A 27,965-nucleotide genomic window follows, 5' to 3' on the forward strand; every position below is an offset into this window, starting at 1 on the left:
ATTATTAATGATGATGAGGATAATGATGATGATGATGATGATGATGATGATGATGATGATGGCCTTCCTTACGGAATTGACAGAGGAATAAACTGATGCCTCATCTGATTACTTCTTGTTATAATACTTTTTTAAAAGGTGATGCCAGCTTTTAAGAAGAATTGGTGTCACATCTCGCCTGCAACAAATATAAAAATTGAAACTCAGAAGGAAGAGTAGTGGAGGATATGATGGTGTGGATGATGTCATTTAAGTTTTCTAGGACCAGAAAATGGAGGTTGATGTTGAGTTATGTCCGAGTCTTTGTGACCCCATTTGGTTTTTTGGGGATTTTTTTTGCAAAGATATTGGAGTGGATTGCCATTTCCTTCTCCAGCTCATTTTACAGATGAGTAAACTGAAGCAAACCAGGTTAAGTGACTTTCCTAGGTTCACACAGCCAGTGAGTATCTAAAGTCAGATTTGAACTCAGGAAGATGAGTGTTCCTGACCCCAGGCCCAGCATTCTATCCACTGTGCCACCTAGCTGCCCTGGTCATATTTTGAAAGTGAGGGATTAGCAGATGGAGAATAGAAGCATTACCTTGGTATGCACAAAATATTAAAAGACAATGAGATCATTTAGGAAGAAGTCTTTGGTGTCATGGAAAGGGGTCACAGATATCAAGTCAGAACTTGGGTTCAGATCCCAGCTCTGTTACTTGTGTGACCATGGACAAATCCCATTACCTTTTGGGCTTCACTTCTTTATTTGTAAAATGAGAGGATGAGACTGGACCTCCTTTGTAGCTCTAAATTCCATGAAATCGAAGCTCTCAAGGGCCTTTTAGCATTAACTAGTCTTTGTGTAGGTTGCTCAGCAGAGGGAACAAGGATTCTGAATTTTCTTAACTTCCTCTCCCGGAGCCTCGCCCCAAGGGCACTCCCTGTTGTTTTGCTGAGGAAACAGAGTGTAATGTGAATGCTGGACCACTTTGGGAACTGAAATTGCTGTTGCTAGCCATCTGGCCTCCTTCACTGGTGTGAAATTCCCTGAAAGAAAAGACCAAGATCTTGTTTTTTCCCCCTCAAATTTCTCAACATTATTTAAGATTTTTAATTCCTGGAAAGGGATTTCTCTTGGGAACCCACCACAAGAGAGTTGACTGCCATTTGTTCTTTCCTCCCACACAGTCTGTTGCCAGCTCTCTACCCAGCTACACCTCTCTCCTCTCTTCTCCCATCCCCCGCAAAAAAAAAAAACCTCTTGTGGTGCTTCCTATCCAAGGGTTTTCTCTGATAAAAGTCTTTCAAGTTTGTTTCTCAATCAAAGAGAAAAGATGCATTCTTGATGGATCAGATGAAATTCATTTTCACTGGGGAATGATTTCTGTACTTTCTACCCTCTCCAGGTTACCCGTAATATTCCCTCCATAGAAAAATGACAATTCATTGATGGTCCCATTGTGTATTACTAGCCCTTAGGTTTAAACCTACACTAGGTCTATTAAATGATGCTTTCTGAGACACCACTCTATGTCTGATCTCTCAGTGTTTGACTCACTTGTCTCCATTTCACTAATTCAAAGGACGTGAGAGGCCTGGGGAGTGGGGGAAATCTTCCACTGCAGGGGAGTCAGTCCAGATCGAGGAGATCTAAACTGGGGTCTGCTCTGCTTCCTTTGTCCTCACTAGGATCATCTGTTATATTCCATCTGGAGATACTTTTTCACTGATGATGATGCAAGAACCAGGGAAAAGCAGCACAGCTGGCCTTTTCCAGTTAGAAGACTTAATCATCTTTTTAAAAATGTAAATTTAAATATATGTTTAAATGTATGTGTATATATAGGCACATATAGGTCTGTATATATACTTACATACAAATACATATACATATATGTATATACATTTGGTTTGGTTTGGCATGAATGTAGTATATATACATACATATACACACATTTGTTTTAGTAATGCATGGATATACATATATGTATTGTGTATACATATGTGCATACACATATACATATATACTCACATGTATTTATGTATGCATATATGTATAAATGTGTTTATATCCATGCACAACTAAAACAAACGTGAGCTGGAATCCAAGGAAACATTGGCATTTCAACCTTCTTGGTGTTTCAGCCTGTCAAATTTCCATTTCTAGCACCTTGAGCATGATTGGTGCTCAGCAAAAGCTAAACAGGAATAATGATGTTGGATCATTACCATGCTGTCTCGGTCTCCCTCACTCTCATGTCTGTCTGTGCAATTGAGAATCCATATGAGGAAGAGAAGGAAACAAGCATTTGCTGTATATAGCCCCTACTAGGTACCAGGAGCTACGCTAAGTGTTTTTTCCTAATGCTATCTCATTTGAGCCTCAAAAAAACCCTGTGAGGTATTTGCTATAATTATCCTAATTTTACATTTGATGAAACTGAGGCAAACAGAGGGTAAATGACAGCTAGTGTCTTAGGCAGAATTTGAACTCATGGCTTTTTGAGTCTGGACCTCATGTTCTATCCTCTATACCACCAGCTGCCTCTCAGTTCCAAATAGTGTGTGTGACGGTGGTGTAGGTATCATAAGAGCAAAGCTTTAGAGCAGGAAGGAGCCTTAGTCTAACATCCTTATTTTACAGACAAGGAAACTGAGGCCCAAAGAGATTACTTGTTAATTGTTCAAAGTCAGCCAGGTAGTAAGCAGTAGAACTGGAATGTGAGTCCAGATCGTTGTTGTTGTTGTTCGGTTGCATCCAGCTCTTTCTGATTCCATTTGGTTTGTTTGTTTTTGGTAAAGTACTAGAATGGTATGTCATTTCCTTCTCCAGATCGTTTTACAGATGAGGAAACTGAGGCAACCAGGGTTAAGTGACTTGCCTAGGATCACCCAGCTAGTAAGTGTCTGAGGCCAGATTTGAACTCAGGAAGATGAGTCTTCCTGACTCCAGTCCTGGCCCTCTGTCCACTGTGCCACCTAGCTGCCCCTACACCCAGATTGTCCAACACCAAATCCAGTGCACTTTTCTGCTCTATCACCCTGCCTTGAAGATAATTCTTAATGAACTTTCCGTCTTGCTAGATTCAGGATAGCAGGAGGCCTCACTATAACTGAATAAAGGTCACATGCTGCGCTGAAAAGAATGTTGGCTTCTGAGTCAGAAAGTCTGGGTTTGCATCCCACTTAACACTTCTCTGGGCCTCAGTGTCCTTATAAGTAAAATGAAGGGGTTTGAACTAGGTGGTTTCTGAGCTTTCAGCTCTAAGACTGTGGTCTTAGAACATCGATGCTGCTTATAAGGGATGACAGGGGTAGGTCAGATTGATATTTCTGTCTCAGATCATCATAGATGAAACCAGGAAAGGTTGTATTAATTAGCCAGTCTTAGAAGGTCAGATGGTCTTAGACTCCAGTGTGACATGTTCAGAATCTTGTTGGGAATCTATTGTACAGACAAACCCTGTGAGGAAACAAAAAGAGGAAAACAAGAAGTGTGTGTGTATGCTCCTTGTCATAGCACGGAAGCAATGCTGAGTTCTGGGCCCATTCTTTCCTTGGTTTTTATGGTGTAAGATCAGTCAAATTTTCAGCCATAGTGACTTGGTCATCCATTAGTAGTCAAGAACTCTTAATCACCAAGAGCATGATTAATACATCCATGATAGCCTAGCCAGTAGAGAGAAATCACACTTCCTTGGTAAATCATTAAAAAGTGGTAACTCCTTATTTACTTTTTTTTTCAATTAACAAGCATTTATTTTCTTACCCACCCCCCTCATCCCTATCACATTTGAAACAGAAAAACAAAACCTTTATAATAAATATGCAGTCGAGAAAAATAACTTTCTGCAGATGTCATAAACACAATTGTCTATCTTGTATTACATTTTGAGTCCATCACCTCTTTGGCATGAGATGGGAAGCATGCTTCATCATTAGCTCTCTGGAATTACAATTGGTCATTGTATTCATCAGAATTCTTGAATCTTTCAAAGTTGTTTGTTCTTCCAAAGTTGTTCATATTGTATAAAGTCTTCTCCTGGTTCTGCTCATTTTATTCTATATCAGTCCATACAAATCTTCCCAGGTTTCTTTGAAACTTTTCTTTTCATAATTTCTTATGGTGCCATAATATTGCATTATATTCTTATATCATAATTTGTTTCACCATTCCCTCATTGATGGGCATTCTTTCATTTTTCTAGGCCTTGTAACTACCAAAAGAGCTGCTAGAAATATGCTTTTGGTACATATGGGTCCTTCTTTGGAGTGCTGCTTTTTCCCAAATTTTAGGTCCTTTACAATGGAGTGAGAATCTAAATGGATTCTGTGAGTGTGTCAAAGTTGCCAAGTCTTAATTCTCTGTTTTAACTGTAGTCCCCAAAATAGCAACCATTGACCATTGAGTCAAAGGATATGCAGAGTTTATTGACTTCGGGGGCATAGTTCCTAACTGCTTTCTAAAATGGCAGTATCATTTCACACCTCCACCAACGATGCATTAATGTGCCTCCAACATTTGTCATTTTCCTTTTTGGTTATCTTTGCCAATCTGATGGTTGTAATGTGGAACCTCAGAGTTGCTTTAATTTGCATTTCTCAAATTATTAGATTATGAGCATTTTTTTTCCATATGGCTGTCGATAGTTTGGATTTCTTCCTTTGAAAAGTGTGGCTCTTTGACTGAATCCAAACTTCACAGAACAAATCCCCTTAATAAAAGAATTTGTTCTGTGAAGTTTGGATTCAAGTCAAAGGGCTGCACTTGAGGACCTACAGGGTTACATGTGGCCTCCAGGCCACAGGTTCCCCACCCCTGGTTTATCACAACCTGTTCCTTCCTCACACAAGAAGAATATTAGCCTTGTTGTGTATACTTCCCTTTTCCTTTCCACATGAGACATATAGGGTAAGTATACTAACCTCTCTAGATGAGATATTTTACTTCATACCAATGAGATTAGATGATCATAAATTCATAGCCGTATGTAACTTTAGGAGTTGTTTAGTCTAGCTCCACCATTTTATAGATGAGGAAACTGAGACCCAGAAATATTTTAAGTGGCTTGCCCAAGGTAATATAGATAGTGAGTAATAGAGGTAAGATGTGAACCCAAGTCCTCTTACTTCAAATCTACTGGTGGTTCCATTACACCATGATTCCTCTTCTGCAAGATTACATAGGACACCCAGATGAGAGGCATAACAAATTCATTAAAAATATATGAAAAACAATTTAATTGTTCTATAGCTTGGTGAACAGTTATACAGAGCACATAGTAACTTTGGTAGATTTGGGATCATATTAGTGCCCATATTTCCTCCACTGGTGTAGATTTACGAGTCTTCCATGCCTTCTCATTTCAGATGGTTGTTCATGCCCTTCCTCATATCCTACCACAATGACAGACCCAGCCTGTTAGAGGGCTTCCTCTGTTTTCTTTTTTTTTTTTAAATTATCTTGAGAGTACCTATATAGCTTTTGAGTTGTCTATATTTTTTTTCCTGTTTTTAATTTGAGTATGACTTCAAATATATTTTTCATAGGGATAGGAAATATAAAATTAAGATGCTTTACATCAGGCAGCTATGTAGCATAATTAGTAGAGTACTGTTCTTAAAGATAGGAAGACCTGACTTAAAATCTGGGCTCAGATACTTATTAGCTATGTCACCCTGGGCTAGCCACTTAACCTTTGCCTGCCTCAGTTTCCTCATCTGTAAAATGGAGATACTGAAAGTATTTACCTTCCAGAGTTGTGAGATAATATTCGTATTATCTTAACCTTAAGACTTAAAGTGGTATATAAATGCTGGCTATTACTATTATCTCTTTTTTTTTCCATCATTTTCTATGGGAGTAGAAAAAAAAAGAAAAGTAGTTAGAGATTAAAAAAAAAAAACACCTCTTAGAGTAGAAGATAAGAAAAAGTCAGACTCTTAATCTGCCTGTACGCATATGCACACACATACACACACTTATGCAACTGGATTGCCAAGAACTCAGATACTAGATAAACTAAATCCTCTTCTTTTCACTTCCTTATTTATTCTAGGTACATAGGCAGGGTTATAGTCTCCCAAAGATCAAATAACATTTATCTAAGTGTTAGGAGGTGAGGGGAAAAGCCTGAGAAATACTCTCTAGTATTTTATATCAAGTCATATGATCATAGATTTAGAATGAGATGGGATGTTATTGCTAGTCTAATCCAACCTTCTATTAGATGAGGAAACTAAGGTTTGCGCAAAGGCACATAGTTAATAAGCGGTAAAGTCAGAATTCGAACCCATGTCATCTGGATACAAATTCAGCACTCTTTTCACTACACTACCCTGCCAGATTCCTACTCTGATTTTCCCTCAGAATCCCTGTGTTCAAAGAAAACATTGGACCAATCTCTTCCCGGCACAACTCTAATCTGCATCTGTTGCTGTTACTCCAGCCTTGAATCTCCGTGTGTGCTGCTTTTTCCCAAATTCTAGGTCCTTTACAGTGGGGTGAGAATCTAAATGGGTTCTGTGAGTATATTGAAGTGGCCAAGTCTGAATTCTCTGTTTTAGCTATGGAGTCCCCAGAATAGCAAGTTCAGCCTGGGTCAGGCCCCTGCTCACCCTTTCATTGTTCTCTGGGGTGTCCTGCTCTATTTTGTCTTCCTATACCAGCATTCCATTTCCTGTTGGGGTCTTTCCTCTTTCGTGTTATCTGTTTCCTCTATTTGATCCAGTTACCAAGAACAGCAGGAACAAGATGGTATCTCATAGTATCTTAGATCATCAGAGGTCAGAGTTCAGAGGTCATCTGGTCAATACTTTTCATTTTACAGATAAGGAAACTGAGGTCTACAAATGCTATGTGACCTGCCCTGTGTCATAGGTAGTAAATAGCAGAACAAGAATTGGAACCCCCATCCTTTTGAATTCAGCACTCTTTCTTCTGAGCCAAATTGACTTTATTTATGCATCTGTCTTTCACCTCTGGTGGTAGATTTGTGTTCTCATGACAATTGACTTAGCTTTTCAAATACAGATTGAGAATGACAGAGAAGATTCCATAATTTTCTTAATTAAAAACACAAAGCACAATTTCAGGGAACATCTGGTTGGAGTTTGACATTGTCTTTGTACCTCAAGAGAAAAGCAGGCTGAAATCAGATGAGGTCCATAGCCATCCGATGAGAGTGAACCACCTGCAGCATGAAGTCTGGGCCAAGACTGTTCTCCTCCTAGGGGACTAGAGCTCTTTAAACTTAGCCTACTACTCCTAGGGTAGAGTTCTCTGTTTTTGATGTTTGATACAGTATTATCAGTCTTCCTCTCATATGTTCTAGTAGCATACATGTTCCTTTTCCCCAAAACCCTAATTCAATTCAATTCAACCTACATTTATTAAGTAGAGCCTCATATAAAACATAGTCTGCATAGATCGGAGGCTGTATTCAATGATCCCAGGGGGCAATAGAGCATATTTGTAATGGCCTGTTGGGTAACCTGTACTCTTTGCACTTTTTATGGATGGGAGGGAGCATGAATCGCTTCTCACCTGAGAAAAACCTGTTCAGGGCCCTAGCTACATGGACATGTGCTCAATCTGCTTTATGGAGGTAATCTGATACTAGGTTGGAAGGAAACCTGTGAGTCTCTGTCAATCAAGCTTATAGTCCTTGTTTAGTATATGCTCTTGTCTTTTGGTCAGGACATTCCTATTCATTGCAAAAGTGAAAAGTTGTGTCTGAGCTGGAGGATTTTCAAATGCTGCTTGGACTAGAGATTAGGCAGATCCATCCCACATTGTTGGGACTGCAGATGTAGTTGAATGGTTCGTAATTATAGTCAAAAGAATCTGCAGACAGCAACAGAGGCAGTCCAGACCTTCCTTCTCAAGTGTATGCTCTGCTCCTTCCTTCTCTCTTTGAATGACAGTGTGGGTGTCATGAATTATGCTCACCAAAAGACAACATGTACAGTGCAGAAAGTATTGTTAGGCTTCTATAAATTGAGAGGCTAATCATCTTTCTCTTTCTATGTAAATCATATCCTGCTCCTTGTTTCAACTCTGCCCAGTAACAGATTTAGCTGAAAGATAGTAGTTTCTGATGTGCCAATGCTTTCTTCAAAGCCAGAGTGGAATAATGTTAATAATAGCTAGCTTTTCAAGGTTTGCAAAGCACTCTCTCTCTCTCTTTCTCTCTCTCTCTCTCTTTCTCTCTCTCTCTCTCTCTGTATGTGTGTACACATATATGTATATGTATGTATGTGTGTATATTATACATACATATATACATATACATATATATATATATTTCATTTGATTCTCAGAAGAACTCTGTGAGGTAGGTTCTGTTGTTATTCCCATTTTATAGAGGAACCTAACAAAATTCCATTATTATCCCCACTTTATAGAAAAGGAACTTGAGACTCAGAAGTTAAGTAACTTGCCCAGGGACATACTGCCTGTAGGTGATTGAGGCAGGCTGTGTACTTAGGTCTTCCTTACTCCAAGCCTGACAATCTATTTACTATACATCCTAGGGACCTGAAAGAGCTAGCTTTTAGTCCTAACCTTTCTTCTAATTAACTGTGTGACCACTTCTACCTCTTTGGTCCTCAGTTTCCCTACCTATAAAATTAGGGGTTTGGAATAGATGGTCACCTTGAATAGATAGGCATCTTGGTTTGCATAGTACATAGAAAGCAGGATCTAGAGTCAGGAAGATCTGAGTTCAAATTTGACCTCAGATACAAGCTGTGTGATTCTGGGCAAGTCACTTAGCCTCTGTTTGCTTCAGTTTCCTCAACTGTAAAATGGGGATAATAGCAGCATCTATCTCCCAGGGTGGTTGTGAGGATCAAAAGAGATAATATTTGTAAAAAGCACTTAGCATAGTGCCTGACACATAGTAGGTGTTATGTGAAGGCTACTTATTTCCTTTTAAGGTTCTTTCCTGACCTAAGAAGCCACAACTCAAGAACACGGCTCCAACAGGGCAAAAAACTCAGTGGACGAGAATAGATTTGAATCATCCTGCAATACTCAAACAACTGCTTTTCTCTTACAAAAAATTGCTGACTTTTAAAGAAACACCTCAATAACTCTCTAATTCTGGGCTAGGAGTCCTGAAATTCCTCGTGAGGCTGTCTGTTGTTGGGACACTTCCAGGAAGCCGGGACTGAGCTGTAAGCCATATGGAGCTCACAGAGGAAAGGCACAGATTGTATTCTGGATAAAGACCCTTGTTTCCTGCACAGAGAGGGTCAAGGGACAGTTTAGGTGAAGGGATAGATCTAGCTGCTTTCTTGGAGGTTGGCCACAAAGGTAGGTGTGAGCGAGTCCTTGTGGATTTAACCAGTGCTGCACTTTGTTTTTTATCAAGAGTAGTTTGGAAGGATAAATGGCCTCTGGTGTTTCTCCTCCACAAAAAGAAAGTCAACTCCTATACTTCTTGTTATGTTACATTCCAAATAAACATAGTAGGGAAAGGCAAGGGTTATCATCTCCAAAGCAGAGATGAGGTTATGACGTCAGATAGTGAAGTGATTCTTTCTGACTCACGCATTTGTCTTGACCCTTAGGCTATGTGTGTATGTGTGTGTGTGTGTGTGTGTGTGTGTGTGTGTGTGTGTGTTTTGGCAGCTCAGCTTAAGATTTATTCTAATTCTCTTTCTTCTCTTAGAATCTCTATTTTGTTGTTACCTGACAATTGTAGATATTTAAACTCCACACAGTTTTCCTTTCATAATGTGCTTGGTTAATTTACCAAACCTGTCACATGGAAACAACTCATTTTAAACTCAAAGTTCTGTACACTTTTTCTGTACATGACAGGGACAGTTGCGTCTTCTCAGAGAAAGACAACCACAAATGTGGCAACTCAGCTTGGACAGGTTGTTAATAAGACTTTTTTTTTCTTATCTTGCACTTATACCAGTAAATTGACATCTGTGAGTCATAATAAGCTCAATTTGGATCAACCGTTAGTGGTCTAAATGTTTTTTTTTTTTTTGCACCTACCTACAATGATGTGCTAAATTTTAAACTAAAACTCAGAGATTCTTCAGTTTGGTGAAGTTCAAGCCCTAGGCAGAATCAAAGAACTTATTATAAATGCTTTTTTTCCCCCCTGGAAAGGAAGAACCCATATTAAATGGCCTTTTGAAATAAATTTTTACATTTAATCTTCTAATACAACTATTTAGGAGGGTGAATGAGAGAACTAAAGAAAATATATGTCATTTATAATCTTTGTGTGTTTAATGTTTTTACAGATGCATTTTTAATGGCAGTTGTTTGCTAGACACCATTAGCATCTCTCCTCTGGCATCCTTTTCCTGACCTGGTCAGACATGATGTTATGACTCTAGAGAGTTTCTGTACTTGGCTAGATTTCACTGCTTCTGCATGCATTTGACTTTCATGCTCATCAGTTTTAAAGAATGTTAAAAATATAGCCTTACTTCCCCTATTGTAATTTTTTCCCTGAGTATCTTCTAGAATATAAATTCTATTTTAAGCCTAATTCATCCTTGGGACATCCACTTGAGGCAGATAGAAAGCGAGATAAAATTATCCCTATTTTGCAAGGAAAGAAACTGAAGGACAAGTAATGGTCACATCCTGAATTAGGACCTGAGTGAATATGATAGAATGGTACAGTAGTTCCCATACAATAGGGGCAGCTAGGTGGTGCCTTGGATAGAGTGCTGGGCTTGAAGTCAGGAAGACTTACCTTCCTGAGTTCAAATCTGGCTTTGGAAACTTACTTAGCTATGTGACCCTGGGCAAGTCACTTAACTCTGTTTGTCTTAGTTTCCTCAACTGTAAAATGAGCTAGAGAAGGAAATGGCAAACACTCCAGTATCTTTGCCAAGAAAACCCCAAATGAAATCAGAAGGAGTTGAACAAGACTGAACAATTCCATTCACTTTTCAAGCATAGATATCTCTTTTTACCATTAACAGTTTTTACAGACCTTCACATGTTTATGGCCACATTAACACTGAAAATTTTATTGGCATTAAATGTAGATTAAAATATTTCTTGATGTGCTTATGGATATATATATCCCTTACCATAACCCCATGAGGCTCACAGGTTGGGAACCAATAATTAGGACATAATTGAAAGTTCCATTCTGTTTCAACTAACAGGAAAGAGCCTAGAAATAATAATAGCTAACATTTATATTGTGCTTTGTTTGTAAAGCATTTTACATATTTTTTCATTTGATCCTTACAACTCTGTGAATTACATGCTATCATTATCCTAGTTTTACAGATGAAGAAATTGAGTCTGAAAGAGGTTAAATGGCTTGCCCAGGGTCACAGAATTGGACATTTTCTGAGGCAGAATTCAAACTTAGGTCTTCCTTGCTCCAAGTCAAGCATTCTATACACTAGGCCACCTAGCTGCCAGATTAAGCTATGGTGAATCAGACCTTTAGGTCCTTTGCAAGACAACCTAATCTTCTTTGGTTGAATAGACTCAACATTGATGGACCCTAGCAGAGATGGGGACAGAACCAAGGTATCTGAAGCTAAGGAGGGTATTCCTTGCTAAGGTGTGGCTTGGCCTTACCTTATATTCTTATTTTCCATGATTTTCTGTGACATCTAGTTTATCATATTATACAGACAGTTAACTTGCTTTATTGACTTTCCAATGACCTAAATGTCATTGAAATTCTTGTAAGAATTCAGAAAAGTTCAGTTAGATTTACAAAAAGAGAGAGAAGTAATTTTTATTGTCCAGTCCAATCATAGCATCATGTATCACAATGGTACAAATAAGTTTTATTAGTCAAATATGTTATAATAATATACTTTTGGGATAGGCATCTCTTGGTTAAATGATAAAACTAAAATATTTCTGTCTCAATTAATGACACATATAGCTTGTGAAAGGAGAGGACATTTATTTTTAATCTGAGTCTTCATTGAGTACCATCTAGAATAGAAACTGCTTATCAAAAGATGAGTTGTAATTCATACCTGTTCCCTCAAATATTACCTCTTTGCTGGGATAGTCACAGATGCAAAACTCTTTGCTTCAGGACTGGGTGACAGAAAAGGTGGTCCCTTAGTCTTATGAGTTGCCTACTATTGAGTAATTAGTGCAAGTCTTACATAATGAATAGAGTGTTAAACTTGGAGTCAGAAAGACTGGGGTTCAAATCTCACAATCATTAGTTGTATGATCAAATATATAAGTCATTTAACCTCTCAGCCTCATCTTCATACATAAAGAAGGAGATAATAATACTTGTGATATCTATATCACAAGGTTGTTATGAAGCTCAAGCAAGGTAACGCATGTAAAGCACTTTGCAAAATTTAGAATACTATAGAAATGTCAACTCTTATTAATACAGACCTTGCCTTCCAGAAGAGAGATGTTCAGAACTTAAGTAGAGTAGAGTTTTATGAGATCTTTTTACCAGGATTGTTTTTTTTGGTTGTTGTTATTTTTAACTTTAAATTTCTCAAGAAATCTCTAGCCAGGGAAACTCTCTTAGGAATCTAAAAGTTTATTGGGGAATTAAAAAAAAAAAAAGAGAGATAAGCTTCAGAAAATTTGTTGGGAAATAAGCATTCACATATGGATGTAAGAATCCAATCATTTATTCTGATTACTATTACCATTCTTATAAATGGGTGAACAACACAAAAATCCCTCCTAGTTAAGAATAGTGTTGTGTTCCTCAGCTTTTATATTCAGTTAGTAAGTCAATGCTGTTTCAGGGCTGTTTTCCACAGAGCACATTCCACCCTATTCATGTCCAATTCATTCATCAGCTGTTTTTCCCATATTTTACCAGAATGAGAAAGTGTCTGTTCTTGTCATCTGGGGACCAGCATTGTTTTTTCTTACCTTTTGGAAACACAGATGAATTGCAATGGACTTTGTCCTTCAAAAAACAAAATTTCCACATGCAAATGTCTCGCTCTGGTCGTTGGAGGGGGGGTAATCTAGTGGTGAGAATAGGGGCCAGCTGGGATTTGTATTCTACTCCTAACTCCACCACTAATTTGCTGTGGGAAACCTGCAAATTACTGATGCTTTGAGGAGACCAGACAGGTTTCAGATCAAGGTAAAAGAGGTATGTTTCTTATAAGAGACAGAGGAAAGGTTCAAATGGTTGAAGTTCACATAATATGTATAGAAATAAGGAAATAGTTTTAAAAACAGTTCTCTTTGAAGTTGTTCAGGTCAACCTAAAAACAACTTTTAGTTAAACAAAGATTAATCTTTCTATCGATATATTTGTATAAGGCCTAACAACCCATTGCTTAGGTGGAATGAATGCTTTGGGATGTTGTACTTGTAGTTAGCTGAGAGCTCAGTTCACATACCTGCTCTGACAGTTAAGTGACCTTGAGAAAACAACTTATCGTTTCTGAGCCTCACTTCTCTCCTCTGTAAAATGGCAATATTAATATATAAAGCACTAGACATGTAATCTATTAATATAAATCATGTAGAATTATGATAACCTTAAAACAGTATCCAATCATGAATTAAATGGGATATTATCTTATCAAGCGTCTGCAGTTTCCTAAATGAAAGGTGATGCATATTGTGATTGCTAAAAGTCTGTGAGTGATTTGCTCCGGAAATGCAAAAATCTCAGAACTGTGGAGTCTTAACATAGCATGCCTGCTTTAGGGAAATGGAAGGACCTAACATAAAGGAGATGAACTTGTGAAGAAACAGTTGAAATTGAGGGAAATGATATAATAATTAGAAACCAGAATAATTTTAGAAAAATAAACCATAACCTTACACAGGATAGTTGGAGGTAACTTCTTTTAATGGAGAAAAAAAAACTCCCTATTTCTTCTATACATGACTTGGGAGGTACTTCTTGTGTTTATCTGACACTGGAACTAAAAATCACTGAGCTTCTGGATTTGCTGTTACTAGAAAAGTGAAATCAAGGGCTTTGCTGGGTAAAGGGCGCATTGCATATGCTAAAGCAAGCCACCTGTGAACTTTTCCAAAGTATCCTTCCTAGGCTTCAAAATAATGAACTCACCTTCCGAATCATAACCCTGAATTCTGACTCACCAGAAGTCTGTAATTCATATTTGTATAGTTCTCTGAGGACATTGGCTCCAGGCTCTGTTGCCTGAATGCACTGTCCTTCAACCACATGCCTCACGTCCTGTGTCTCAGTCTTTATGAATGACTGATTGATCAACACACATTGTTAAAGTATGTGTAGCGTTTGGGGGCAATCCCTGGCGTGCGTCTTCTACTGGTGACAAAGCCCTGAAGAATGCATGCAGGGAATGAAATGTACTTTCCTGAAATGAGGTGAAATCTCCTCCCCACCCAGAGGTTCTCCGCGAACAGCTCATCCCCTTCTTTTCATTAGGAATTGTATTGATCCGGGGCTTTCTCGCTCCTGAAGGGAGCTTCCCACGCGTCGACCTTAGGATCGCAAGTCCTTTAGTGCCTCAAAGAAGCCGGGAACCGGACCCACGGCGGGCTGGCGGGGAGCAGAGCGCGCGGGCCAGCCTAGCCCAGCCCAGCCCAACCCAGCCCAACCCAACCGGAGTGTCCCCGGGGCTGGCTCCCTTGATCCGCAACCTTTCCTTTCGCTTTTGGCCGCCCTGGGGGGATTGGTTGGCCGGCCATGAGGGCCCAGCCCCCTGCTCTGCTCCGCCCCTCGGCCCCTCCCTCCTCCCTCCCTCGCAGCCTGGGAGAGCTCTCCTGGCTGGCCCTGAGCTTCGGGACGGATTGAACCGCCGCTACAACCAGAGCGCTGCCCGGAGGAGGAACGCCCTAAAGAGGAGGGGAGGGAAGAGAGAGAGGGAGAGACTGAGAGGAGAGGAGAGACGAGCCAACTAGCCAGCCAGCCGGGCCGCCGGAGGCGGAGAGGGGAGGAAGAGAGGGAACGCAAGAGAGGGACTGGGAGAGAAAGCAAGCCAGGAACAGAGAGAGGGTCGCGCTCACTTCTCCGCCAAGTGCCAACTTTCCCTGGAGAGAGTGTGCAGGGGCGCGGACCTTCCTCTGAGGAGAAAGCCAGCCCAACTTGAGATTGGAGAGAAACGGGTTCTATCCCTTTCCCTTCCCCTTGATTCTGACCCCCTCCCCCCCAATAAAGAGGGGGGAAAATCATCCTCTTTACAACCCGATCTGACCCCACTCCCCGGCACCATGAAGGCGGCCGTCGATCTCAAGCCGACTCTCACCATCATCAAGACAGAGAAAGTGGACCTGGAGCTTCTCCCTTCCCCCGGTGAGTGGTGACTGGCCAGGCCCCCATATGCTCCTGGCCTCAGCCAGGGGAGGTGGGGAAGCCTCGTCGCATGTCTGTCCACTCTTTTTTATCTTTTACCCCACCAATCCTACCCCCTTCCAAACCGCCTTTCCCTCCCACTCCCATGTGTTTCTGCAGAAGCTTGGGATGCTGATCTAGTGGACAGGGGGGAGAAGAAAGATGGTTGGTGGGCTTGGGACCCGGTACTTCTCCCTAGGGACATTTATTTTCACATCTGTGTGTGTGTGTGTGTGTGTGTGTGTGTGTGTGTGTGTGTGTGCGTGTAGGGGGCATCCTATATGATTCCCTCCCTGCCCCCCCCATTCCCAATTTAGTGCTCCGGAAGTGTGTTCCTGTTCCTTAAACTTTTGTGAGAAATGGAATCTGTAGTAGGGGGTCAGCCCTGCTCTGACATTGCCTGTTGGGGGATACGGGGATGGTGGAGACGCTACCTTTTGAAGGCCCTAGGGAATAGGGCTGAAAGACAATCTGGCCTACTTGAAAGAAAAATTCAGATTTCCCTCTGCCTTCGTGACGGCCTGTGTCACAATCTCTTTTCTATTTAGCTACTTTTGCTCCCTTTCTTTTTCCTTTTGGAATGAGAGTGAGGAGATAGGAGGAACTTTTGAAAGTATTCTCACCTTCCACTTGAGGTCACACATTTTTACCAATTTTCCTAGTCCATCACCTAATTTTGTGTCCCTAGAAAGCCTTCCTGGCACCAAAATGTTACAGCTACTGGGACTAGAAATGCATTGGAGAAAGAGAGGGGAAAAAATACAAGAGACTGATTCTGGGTCTTTGACTTGATGTTGTCCAACTTCTCTGCTTTGTAAACTATTTGAAATGGAGTGGGGGAGAAGGGGAATTTCTTTTTCTTTTGGACATGTAAGTTTTGGCACTCATGGGTTTTAACTAACTACATCCCATTACTGGACTTCTGGAAAACAGAGTTTGAGAGAGAAAAATGCTTTCTTTGAAGAACCAGAGAGTTTGACTATCACTTGGGGGTTAGTGGTTTGAGAGTGGGAAGAGAAAAGAAATGGGGAGATGGTGTTTTTTGAAAAAAAAAATTACAATAACATGCTGTTGATGTTTTGGGTTGTCAATGATAAACTGAGCTACTTACTTGCCTATGTGGATAACATTTCTTTCTTTCGTCCTAAGGAAAGTGTTGCCATTTCTCTAGATTTAAGTTTGCAACCCCAAACCAAGTTGATTTAGCTGTGATATTTTTGTTATGTAGAGATTCACCCAGAAAGAAAAATAAAATGACGAGTATTCCACGACAGGAGGCATCCTGACTGCAGCAGTACTGAGATTAAAACAGGGAAGGCACACTGATGCAGGCACAATTGCAAAGTAAAGTCTCTTTGATAGCTGCATTTTTTTTTGACTTGGTTATCAAGTTTTGAGGGAGCTAGAGTAGGTTCTACTCAAGTTAACTGATATAAATGGAGAGTAAAAGGTGAAATAACAGATGACAGCTCAAATACAAATCCTCCTAATCATTTTGTGTGTGTGTGTGTGAGAGCGAGAGACAGACAGACAGAGAGAGAGAAAGAGAGAGAGAGACAGAGAAAGAGAGAGAGAGAGAGAGAGAGATAAGAGACAGAGATAGATGGAATCAGGAAGAGAGACAGAGGGGAAGGAAAGGAGGGAGAGGCAGAGAAAAGAGAGAGAGAAATAGAGATGGAGTGGAAGGGATAGATTGAGATAGAGACAGAACAAGAGTTGAAACACAATATTGATAAATAAGAGGAACATACCTGTAATGTATTTTAAGTGTCAGGAATGGAAATGGCACAGCAAATGCCACACTTAGGGGAAAGACCTGAAGAAATAACTTTCAGTATCTTTATTACAAGTATTGAACATACTTATAATGTGATACAATAGATGAAGTTGGGGGGTAGGGAGCTATTATTCTGTCCAATACCAATATGAATAAATCTTGAGCTAATAATAATAACAACAGTAATAACCTCTTTATCCTCAGTCCCCCCACCTATAAGACAGGACCAGTCAATGCTACTTGATTTGTGGGGATTAAATAAAAGTCATCTTTGAAGAACCACAGGTCAAATTCCATCACATTTTACATAATTACAATGACAATTTCTCTCAAGATTTCCAAGCTGCAGCCTCATTTATTTCAAACAATATTCAATGCAGCAAAATTCTATACCCCCCCCAAATTGATTTGGACAACCCTTTAGAATTTATCATATTGTGATTTGGTTTCTACCAATCTCTTGCATAAAGGTACAACAAATATTGTACAAAATATAACAATGATTTATATGTAAGTAGTGCATTCTGATTTGGAACCTTAGAATGTCTTCTTTAATGAGCAATGCCCTCATACCACAGAGAAGTAAATAGAGGTAGAGAAAAGGTAAGTCACTTACCCAAGGTCACTCAATAAACCAGTAAATGTAGAAGAGCACCAGCTTCCTGAGTTCCTGATGGTTAGCTCTAACTGATCCTGGTGCTTGCTCACTACAAGTTCCTAACATTAGATCCATAGCTGAGGGTTTCTCAGTTAAAGAAACTTTTACTTAGATTTGGCCTTCCAAGTACAAATATTGGAAGAAACGCTGGTTGTGAATGCCTGTCTATTTTGTAGTGTGTTGTGTGTGTGTGTGTGTGTGTGTGTGTGTGTGGTGTGTGTGTGTGTTGGCGGTGGGGGGTTGGAGGGTGGGGAAGAGGCATTGCATGAGCAAGGATTTGCTTTGCCCATCAGACCATATAGGACTTTGGTTTAAAGTTTAACTTCTCTTCTCACAATAGTGGCAGGGCTAGACAGGCTTCTTTGTATCTACAGCGGTGGTTTAAATATTTATCAGGACAACTTCTTTGTGGCATTGCTTCTCTTAGGTTTGGAGGTATGCTTAGTTTTAGGGCTTTATCTGGTTGAATTTGTTCGATAAGAACTGTCCTAGAATACAGTGACTTATGGAATGGTGTGGTGAAATGGGTAGGGTGCTGGTACTGGTCAGAAGGTCTGAATTCTGTTTCTGCCTCCTCTGCTGGAACCTTCCCCAATGTCATTAATTGACATATTTTTTATTCACTCTTGTGGTTACTCAACTTCTCCATCCCTATTGCATCCTCACAGGATTTTTGAGAATTCCAAGTATAGTTACTAATACTGGTAGAATTAGATTTACTTGGCAAGTATAAAGAAGACCTTTTCTTTTTTCCCTTTAGATTGCAACACTCCAATTGTGACTTTCTTGAGAACTTCATGTAGTGAAAAGGAGATGCCTCCTTTAAGTTTACATCTAGGGTAGTAAAGATAATAATCATAAATGAATAAGTTTCTATGATATTTCATCCTACTTTTCTTTCCCCTTCATCTCTATCCTTATCTCTCACCTCCCCACCCCAAGTTAAGATGACTAGAGTACTTAACGAAGGGCCCAGGTTTTAATTCAGACTTTTGTGCTATTTTACTCATCTTAAAATGAAACAAAAAGAGATAACCTCAGCTGAAAGTCAGTCTCTCTCTCTCTCTCTCTCTCTCTCTCTCTCTCTCTCTCTCTCTCCCCTCTCCTCTCCTCTCCTCTCCGCTCCCCTCCTCTTGTCTCCTCTCCTCTCCCCTCCCATCCTCTCCTCTGTGCTGCTCCCTAAGCCTACTTAGTCCTTACCTTTCTCTGGAGATGGACAACAAAGACAAGCAGTCTCTGTAAGATGCCTTGCTTTCTGTGATACTGAATCCTATCCATAGGAATTAGATGATGACACCTCACCTGTTTCATCAGAGGCCATTGGTAGTGGAGGCACAGTGAAATAGTGTTAAGTAGAACCCTGGGATTGAGTGCCAGCTCTTAATAGTTTTATGACCCTGGACAAGCCACTTGCCAACACCTACTTCACAATATGGTTATGAGAAAAGCACTTTATAAACCCTAAAGCTCTCTATAAATGAGAGTTGTCATTAATAACATCCTGTGTGAAAAGCTCTATGCTAGGCACTGGGAGAGGTACAAAGCTTAGATAAGGCAAAGTCTTATCATGGAGCTTACTTTCCACTAACAGAAGATAGAAACATAGGTAACTATAAAGCACAATTTTATGATTTTATGTGACAAGTTCCTCAGAATTACAAAGTGTTATGTGAGATCTGAAGGGTTTCCTGGTTATTGGCAGGTATTCTTCAGGGAAGGCTTGGTGAAGAAGGTGGCATTTGAGTTGGGCTTTTAAGGATGGGTAGAAATTCAACAGAGTAGTTCATATTTGTATTTCTTCAAGTGTGAAAAGCTTGGGCACTGGTGATTCTTTGTATAGGGCTTCATTTACTGTCTTTTATCCTCTGTTCTCCTAAGATCTCTTCCATTTCAAAAGTGGGTTTAAACTTCTATTAAACTTCTACTTAAACTTGGGTTTAAATCTGACCTCTGACACTTACTAGTTTTGTGTCCTGAGCAAGTCATTTAACGTCTCTGTGCCTTAGTTTCCTCAAAAATGTAAAATGAGAATAATAATGGTACCTACCTCCCAGGGTTGTTGTGAGGATAAAATGAGATAATATTTGTAAAGTGCTTTGCAAACCTTAAATCATTATATAAATGCTATTATTATTATCATTTTATAAGTGGTTCCACTGGGGCTGCCTTCTGTTCGTTCCCCATTTGAAAGAGAAGGAAGAATAGACACATCATGGTGACCTTGTATTATCCTAGTCTTGGTGACTTGGTTCTCTGCCCTGTGGAGCTTTACTTTTTTAACTCACCTGAGCAAATGCTGTTAATCAGAGAGAGCCTCAGCTATACTTCAAAATGCTCTGATCACTATGGTTAAAAGGCTGCCTGAGCCAGATCCATCATTCTTAGCAGAAGTCATTGCCCAGGCAAGACAAAGACTAGCTAAACTAGGGTGTTTGAGTTTCTCAAGGTTGAGAAATGCACCATGTCCAGTTATTATAAGGCATCTCATTTTATTTATTTATTTGGTTGGCAGAACTTGCATTCCTGGCATTTTTTGGTTGGTTTGTATTGCTGTTTTTTGTCTAAGTTATTTTTTTTTCTCCCTTTAAAGAGGCCAGACCACCCCTGCAGGAGCATCACGTCCCACCAGGAAACAAACCAAGCCCCTCTGTCAGACAATCAGAGTCCACCCAGACCCCCTCCTTACCACCCCCCCCCAGCAGCTTTCTCTGTACCTCATCAATCTCCCATCCCCCTTGGCCCTCCAAACCATGGGGGCAGTGGAGGTGAGTGAGAACTGCTGCTTTGTTTATGTCAGACATTAGAGAGTCAGGGAGTCTCTGTTGCTTTACAGGTCCCAGATAAATCCACTGTGGTTGTAGTTGTAAGTAACCTAAGCAATTTCTCCCCTTTCTATACTACTTGGATAAATTAATCCAGAATCTGAGTATATTGTTGCATAACTGGAGGGATAGATGAATATTTATCAGTCAGGCAATGGGGCCATTGCCCCCGATGAGATGGCTCCTGGACCCTCACATTTAGGGCATCCTGAAGCCCCTAGAAGGGTATTTCCCCTCTTCTTATTTATGAGAGTCAGAAATTGCTGGACATATACTCTAAACAGAAGGGTTACCTTAATCTCAGCAATTCTGAAAGCCAGTATGAAGAAGAGAGGTGGTGGGTGGGAGAGTGGTAACAGGGAAGGAGGTAATGATGCCTGCTTGGTGCTTCAGGGGATTAAGGAATGTGTAGGAATTCCCTTCCATCCTAAATGCTTCCTGTGACAGCATGGCCCCATTTAGCTAAACTTGATTTCGTTATTATTACTCGAGTGTTGCTGAAGGCTCGGTGAGGTGACCTGTTCCTTGTGCTGTACCAGAGCGGTGGAAGCCAGATGTATTGCATTAGGAAGACACTTAAAAGTCCAAACAGCCCTTCCCTGGGATCACAAGGCAGGGAACCAATGCTCATGTTCTCTCAATGATTTCCAGATGCAGTTTGCTGTCTCACAGGTGGGAAGGTGATGCTGTGCACTTCCAGGGCTGCGTGTATATGTCTCCTGAGGCTTTAAGACCCTCACATTCTGAGGTCCCTCACTGGGGATTCAGACATGTACATTCAGTCAAGAGAGACTTTGGATGGCAGGAGAGGCAGATCAGTTTCTTCATCATTTCCCTCATCAGATGGCCTTTTGTTCCTCTCTAAACATTTTGTCCCTCTTAGGATCTGTGGGAGAACGAATGTAGCTGTATTTGCTGTTTTGCTCTGTCTTTCTTTCTGGAAATTAGGCTCACAAATATCTGTATCATCTTTAAAGGCAAATTCTTGGGGTAAAGACAGCATTAGCTGAAAAGGGGAAGTCCCTCAACACTTATTTTGCTAGCAGTAACTGACATTTACGTGTGTCACTTGCATTTATGTCATGCTTTAAGTTTTGCAAAATGTTTTGTGTTTGAGCCTTGCAATAACCTGCTGATGTAGGCTCTGAAGTTATTATTATCCCCATTATACAGATGAATAAACTGAGGATCAGAGAGGTGAATTACTTGTTTATAGTTACAGCTAATAATTGTTAGGGTTGTTGTATTTATTTTGTCTCCTTCAATAGAATTTAAGCTGGAAAAAAAAAGGGAGTTCCTTCCTTCTTCTTTCCTTCCTTCTTTCCTTCCTCTCTTTCTCTCTCTTCCTCTCTCTTTCTCTTTTTCTTTCTTTCTTTCCTCAACATTTAACACAGAACCAGGTATGTAGTAGGCATTTAATACCTTCTTATTGATTAATTGAGGTGGGATTCAAACCTAAATTTTCTTGACTCTATGTCTAACATGCTATTTCTATGTGTAAATGTTCATGTACAAGTAGGTACTAGACATCACATAAACGCATATCACATATAAGGACCAATAAAAATTATTCTGAACTTAACAAACCCAAAATAAAATGGGCATTTCCATACACTTAGTAGAACAGAAAAAGAGAATTGTACATGAAACTGTAGATCTCTATTATGAATAGCTTGCTTTTCTTCTAAAGCATTCAATAACTTCAGTCTATAACTTTCAAAGTTGCTCTGCTTGTTTATAGTTCTTTCTGGCTTTCCTTCTGTTCTCTTCATTTAAAAAAATGCTCCAATTACCTTCTTCTTCTTCTTTTGTTTTTTCTTGCTACCCTATTCCTATCTTCCCTCATTCTTCAACCTCAAACCCCCTCAGAAATAAGGAGAAAAAAAAAACAAAGTCATAAGGGCCAATGGAACAAAAAAGGATCTACTTAATGATTTTCATTGGTGACTTACTTTAGAGACAAGTACTAGCATCTTATATTTAAATCCAGAAGAATCTCAAAACCATCTAGCCCCATCCTCTCATTTTACAGGTGAGGAAACCAAAGCTTAGGAGAGTTAAATGACTTGCCCCAGATCACACAGGAAGTATCAGAGGCAAGACCTGAACCCAAGGCCTCGAACTCTAGAACCTGGTTTCCACAATACCAGGCTACTTACTTTTCTGAGTTGTTTTCCCCAGCTTGATGAAGGAGCCACCCTTTCTAATTATAGAACAATTTGACTAAGTGCTGGCAGAAAATGATTTATATTATCATTTCCATCTTAAATTTCCAAATGGTAACAAATCTTATGGCCTATGCAATCATTACAGGAGGAGGGAAGTTTGTTGATCTACAGGTTCCCAAAGGACTTGCACCTCTGTTTCATTCACCAGAGATGGGAGAATCCCCAAGACGACTAATATTTGTGTCCATAGTCATCTAGGCCTATTGATGGTATTTCCAACCTAATGGGATAACAAGACGATTCTCAAATGTAGAATTTTTCCTTGCCATGGTTCTCTAATTGCTTTTTCATTTTTTTTTCCACTTTGAGTGAAAATAAATTCCTTTTAAAAACTTATGAGGCGATTTTCCAAGTTGGATTTTTGTCCTCAGAGAAGGGCACGAAGGTGACAATATTGACCGCTTTACCTATGCTTTGGGACTAGCTGCTTTGCTATTTTCTAAAACGATTGTGTATTTCCCAATCTTCATGCAGATAAAAGAAATTTATCTGCAGTAAAGGTTGAAGCAGTTCCAGTTTTATTGGCAAGGGGCCATGCTTACAGCCTAACTCAAAATATTGTTGTTCAAACAATAAATATTTATTGATTCCTTGGCCCATTCCTACATTTTCCCCAGGTACTTTCCAATTTTTTCTATTTGGGTTCAAAGCTCATCACTTAACAACCCAAATGGAAGTTATTGCTCCTCTGTTAATTTCCCCCAGTTATCTTTTTCTGTAGCATTTCATTCCAACACTAGAAATTGTGAAATACTATCTTAGATGTTGCTTCTAGGACCAAAGCAATATTATTAACTTTTAGGTTATTGGGTTTCAAATCTTGGTGACCCACTGATCTAACTTGAGAACCTCCCGCCCTTGGCTTCTCTTCTGTTTGGTCCATACAGGCAAAGTTGAGATGCTGTGACAGTTGAAATAAGAGGGTGGCTCCTTCTCCCCCCTCTAATACCCTGATCATGAGTTATGTTTTTAAGTATACTTGCAGTTCAATATAATATTTATCAGCACCTGAATACATTTTTTTAAAAGAAACGGCTAAAAACTAACCTCAAGAAAGTTCACTTGAAGCATTTGAAACCTTGGCAGCTTTGTGGAGCCATGCAAAACCGTTGATATTTACTCTGTGAGTTTCTGTGGGTGAACAGTAAGCTCTTTGCATGCCTTGTGTGTGAAAATGAAGAGTGTTGAGTAAGGGGAAATATAATTATTACATTAGTGAATGCAACTAGATTTTTTTTCTTTTCTCACCATTATGGAGAACATTGAAAGAATGTCACTTCTAGGAGTACAGAAACATCTCTCTCTTTTAAAAAAAATTTGTTTTAAAGATGGAAGAAGCATCAATTATTGCCCCTCTCCCAACCTTTTATTTTTAGTTTAAAATGGAAAGATTTGGAGGCAAGATTTCAAATCTGAGTTTCTGGACAGTTTCTGGAAACCCAGCATTACACTTGACTTTGAGTTCTAATATTAGCTGACTAAGTGGATATTTGGACACTAAATAACTTAAATGTCCTTGTCTATAATCATCCCCTCCCCAAATCCCCCACCATACAGAAGTGTGTGGTCAGAAAAATTGATAAGACATGGTCCTTGTCCTCCAGATATTTCCATTGCCAAAAATATGCCAGAAGCAGGGATGAGTGTGTGTGTGTGTGTGTGTGTGTGTGTGTGATCTATGGAAATATTGTTGAAATTTAAGAAAAACAAATGTGGATGCAGACTGTTCATATTTATTAATTCACGGCTGGTTTGCTTCTCACCTCCTCACTTCTACCTCTGATATGTGAGTGTTTAGGCTACGTTAATGGGAGGGGGCAGTTTCATGGAAGAAATAGGATTTTCCAGGAAGCTTTTGAAGGTGGTAGTTGGCAGAGAAGGAAAGGGAGGGAGTCATGTGGTAAGAATGCTTTCAGTTAGGGGATTGGACTGAGTGATCTCTTAGATCTCTCCCAGTCCTAGCATTCCATGATGATAAGTAAGTATATAATCTGATAGCAGGGAGGGAAAGATAATTTCTTTCAAGTCCCAGCTAAGATCTCATCTTTTACAAAAAGCCTTTTCTGGTCCCCCTTAATGCTAGTGCCTTTCCTCTGTTCATTATCTCCAATTTATCCTGTACACAACTTGTGTGCATATATTTGTTAGCATGTTATTTCTCCCATTAGACTATGAGCTGCTTGAGAACAGGGACTCCTTTCGCCTTTCTTTGTTTCCCCAGTGTTTAGCATGGTCCTTGGCCCATAGTAGGAGCTTAGGAGATGCTTATTGATTGACTGATCGACTATACTGGTAGATAGTGAATACTGATAGGGTTGGAAGGGAGGTTAATGAGCTGCCCCAGTACAGAAGACCCTTCAAGCTAAGGATGAGTTCAGTCTTTATGACAAGGATAATTAAGGAAACTTTAAGGAGTAGGTAACATGATTGAATCAGTACATACAAGAAGATTTTAAGCTTATTTGTTAGGTTATCAGAATGACCACTAAATTTGGTGGGATACCACTAATTTTGGCAAGTAGTATCAAGGCACAAATGGGGAAGTGGACCTTAGATAAGGAAATAGAAACTCTCCTAAATGTTATATATGTGCTAGTGCAATGCACACGTCATTAGGTGGCTGCATTCAGCATTTCCCTTTTAGGTTTTCAGAGAAAATAGTGAATTATTAAATTGGATTTTTTAAAATGAAAAAAATCCAGTAAATCATCTCATGTGATTTTGTAAGAAAGGACTTACATGCACTTGACTTTTGTTATTTTAAGATATATTTTCACTTATCCAATTTAGAATTAACACAACAGAACTATAGAAACATAGACTTAAAACCCAAGGTGATCTTAAAATTCCATTGAGTTCAGCCCCTTCATTTTGTAGATAAGGAAACTGAGGTCAAATTGGTTAAAACTGACTACTCCAATATCTAACAGGTAGTAAATGGCAGAAAATGGATTCAAATCTACCTTTAACTCCCAATCCAATGGGCCCTGCACTGTGTGATGCTTAATAGCTCTTTTCTTTGTAAAAGAACACGATGTAGTCATGTTCCAAGAATTTTATGTGCCCTCAAACTTATGTGATATTAACTATTATGTTGCACATCATAGTCAAGTTCCATTTTGAATAATCAGGGGTTTAAATAAGCATAGAATTAGGTAGAATTTTTCTCCTTGATTATTGTCATCCTTTGGTGACATGCATATGTTAGAATCAACTAGGTTCAGAAAAACATTTAGTCGAGTAATCAAGATAGAGCCTCCTGCAATGCATTTCTATTAATGTTTTATTAAAGTGTGCTAGAAGTATTTCTACATTAAAGAGTGCTATATGTATTTCTAAGCTGAATTTGAATTAATTAGGAGAGGGTTAACCCCTGTTTATTTGCACAATTCTACAGAATTGATAGTGATGCATTTACTGAGACATCTCCCAGTCCTATGTAAAGTTTTAACCTTTATAGCAATGCTGTGAGAGACACGATACAAATGTTATTATTCCCATAGGATTATAGGATCATAGATTGAAAGTTGAAAGAAATACTCAATATCACCTATTCCAACTCTTTCATTTTACAGATAAGAAAACTGAGGAGGTTCCCTTCTTAGTGAGAGGCTAAGGGAAATGTTCCCTCAGGATGTTCTTTTTGTATCCTTTCCAATAGGTTTGGCTTATCAGCTTGATTGGGGAGGGAGGGGAGAGAAGTAAGGTTTATAAAGAGATGACCCATGAGTGACTGCTATCTTCTCTTCTCCCTCTCCCTGCCCCCAGAATCAACCTTCCATGAATCTTGAAGGAGTAAATAAGTGGATACTCAGTGTACCAGCCTTGAAAATTTGCGACCCCTGAAACAGTATAAGCACTAATATAGTGCTTTTTAAAATGCAGATGCTGATGTATGTTGTCTAGTGTGTCTCCCTTCTCCTGATTCCCTGTACCTTTTCTCCCTTCCCCTCCACCCCCATGAAATTGCATCCTTTTTTTTTTCCCCATAAGCCTTGGCCACAGTAGCTTTAGGCAATGGATTATTAGAAAGCGGAGCTTTTAAACTGAGGAGGAAACGACTCAGCTGCTGTGTCTGATCTGGAGGAAGGAGCTCTAGTTTGGGGGTCCAAAAAGGTAATGCAGCCAACCCAGCTGCATGCTTAGGGCTGGCCATGTGATCTGGCTAATTAGCTTATTTCATGCAAGCTGTATCCCTCCTTATCCACAGCCCCATTCATAAACATCTCCCTCCTACAATGAGAATGCACTCTGGTCTAAACCATTCCTGCTAGCTGCTTCTCTTGAGAAGTCAAGTGAGTTGGGGGACAGCATCTTAGACTATTAGCAGAAGTATGTACCTGAATCAGGCCTGTGCTGGCTAGGTGGTAGAGGTCCATGAGGTGGAACCAATCCATCCCCCACTCTTTCAGAGAAGGCTGTCTCAAGGAGGCTGTTCTCCCTGCCTTGGTTCCGCCCCAGCTGGGGAGTTAGGCATGTGTGATGCACACAGATAACATTGCTCTTCATAAGGGCTATGTACTGTTACAGCCTGATTCATATGCAGGAGTGATGTGGGATTTTGTTTTACTGTCTAATCCAGGGGTGGGATACCTGTGCCCTTTAGACCACATGTGGCCTTATGGCCTCAGGTTCCCCACCCCTGGGCCAGTCCCCTTTTCCTTTAGAAGTACCAGGTCCCCTAAGGCTTAACTTAAATAGTGCTAGAAGAGTCCTCACTAATAAGTTGTATTTTTGAGAGGCAGTGTGTGGTGGCAGACAGAGACTGGTGCTCTTAGAGTTAAAGGGATTGTTTCAACTTCTTTCTGTGATCAGGGGAAAGGTATCTAACTTATATCAGTTTCTTCATTTGTAAAATGGGTAAAATAGTACTTGTACCATCACCATTATAGGGATATTGTGAAGAAAATGCTTTGTGAACCTTAAAGCACCACACAAATGAGAACTGTCTTATTATGCCTAGCATGGTGTGTTGTGCACCTTCCAGAGCCTCCATTTTGAGGAAGTTCCCAGGCTAGCCACGCTCATTTTTTTACTCCTCCCCTTTGTTTTGCTCCTGACTCTCTGGACTTCTCCATGTTCTTGCAGCCTTCTTACCATGGAAGATGCCTCCACCCTTGTGGGTACTTTCTCTCTTCCTCCTCCCCTCTACCTTTTCATTCCTTTTATGTGCTATCTTCTTCAATTAGAATGCAAGCACTTTTTTTTTAA

General features: G+C 39.9%; 1 protein-coding gene across 2 annotated transcripts in view; it reads left to right on the forward strand.

The window, feature by feature from the left end:
* ETS1 (ETS proto-oncogene 1, transcription factor) overlaps nucleotides 1–27,965 on the forward strand; it is a 190,636-nt gene that overhangs the window by 89,784 nt on the left and 72,887 nt on the right. The window contains exon 1 of one of the 2 annotated variants that reach the window (XM_027835255.1): nucleotides 14,702–15,230. The exons of the other annotated variant lie outside the window; for it this stretch is intronic. Coding sequence (XP_027691056.1) covers nucleotides 15,149–15,230 — 82 coding nt within the window. The 5' untranslated portion in view covers nucleotides 14,702–15,148. Of the gene's footprint in view, nucleotides 1–14,701; nucleotides 15,231–27,965 lie in introns of those variants that run through there. 2 annotated transcript variants of the gene reach the window in all.

This window comes from Vombatus ursinus, unplaced genomic scaffold, assembly GCF_900497805.2.
Source record: "Vombatus ursinus unplaced genomic scaffold, bare-nosed wombat genome assembly UNPS02014813.1, whole genome shotgun sequence".
Taxonomy (NCBI): domain Eukaryota; kingdom Metazoa; phylum Chordata; class Mammalia; order Diprotodontia; family Vombatidae; genus Vombatus; species Vombatus ursinus.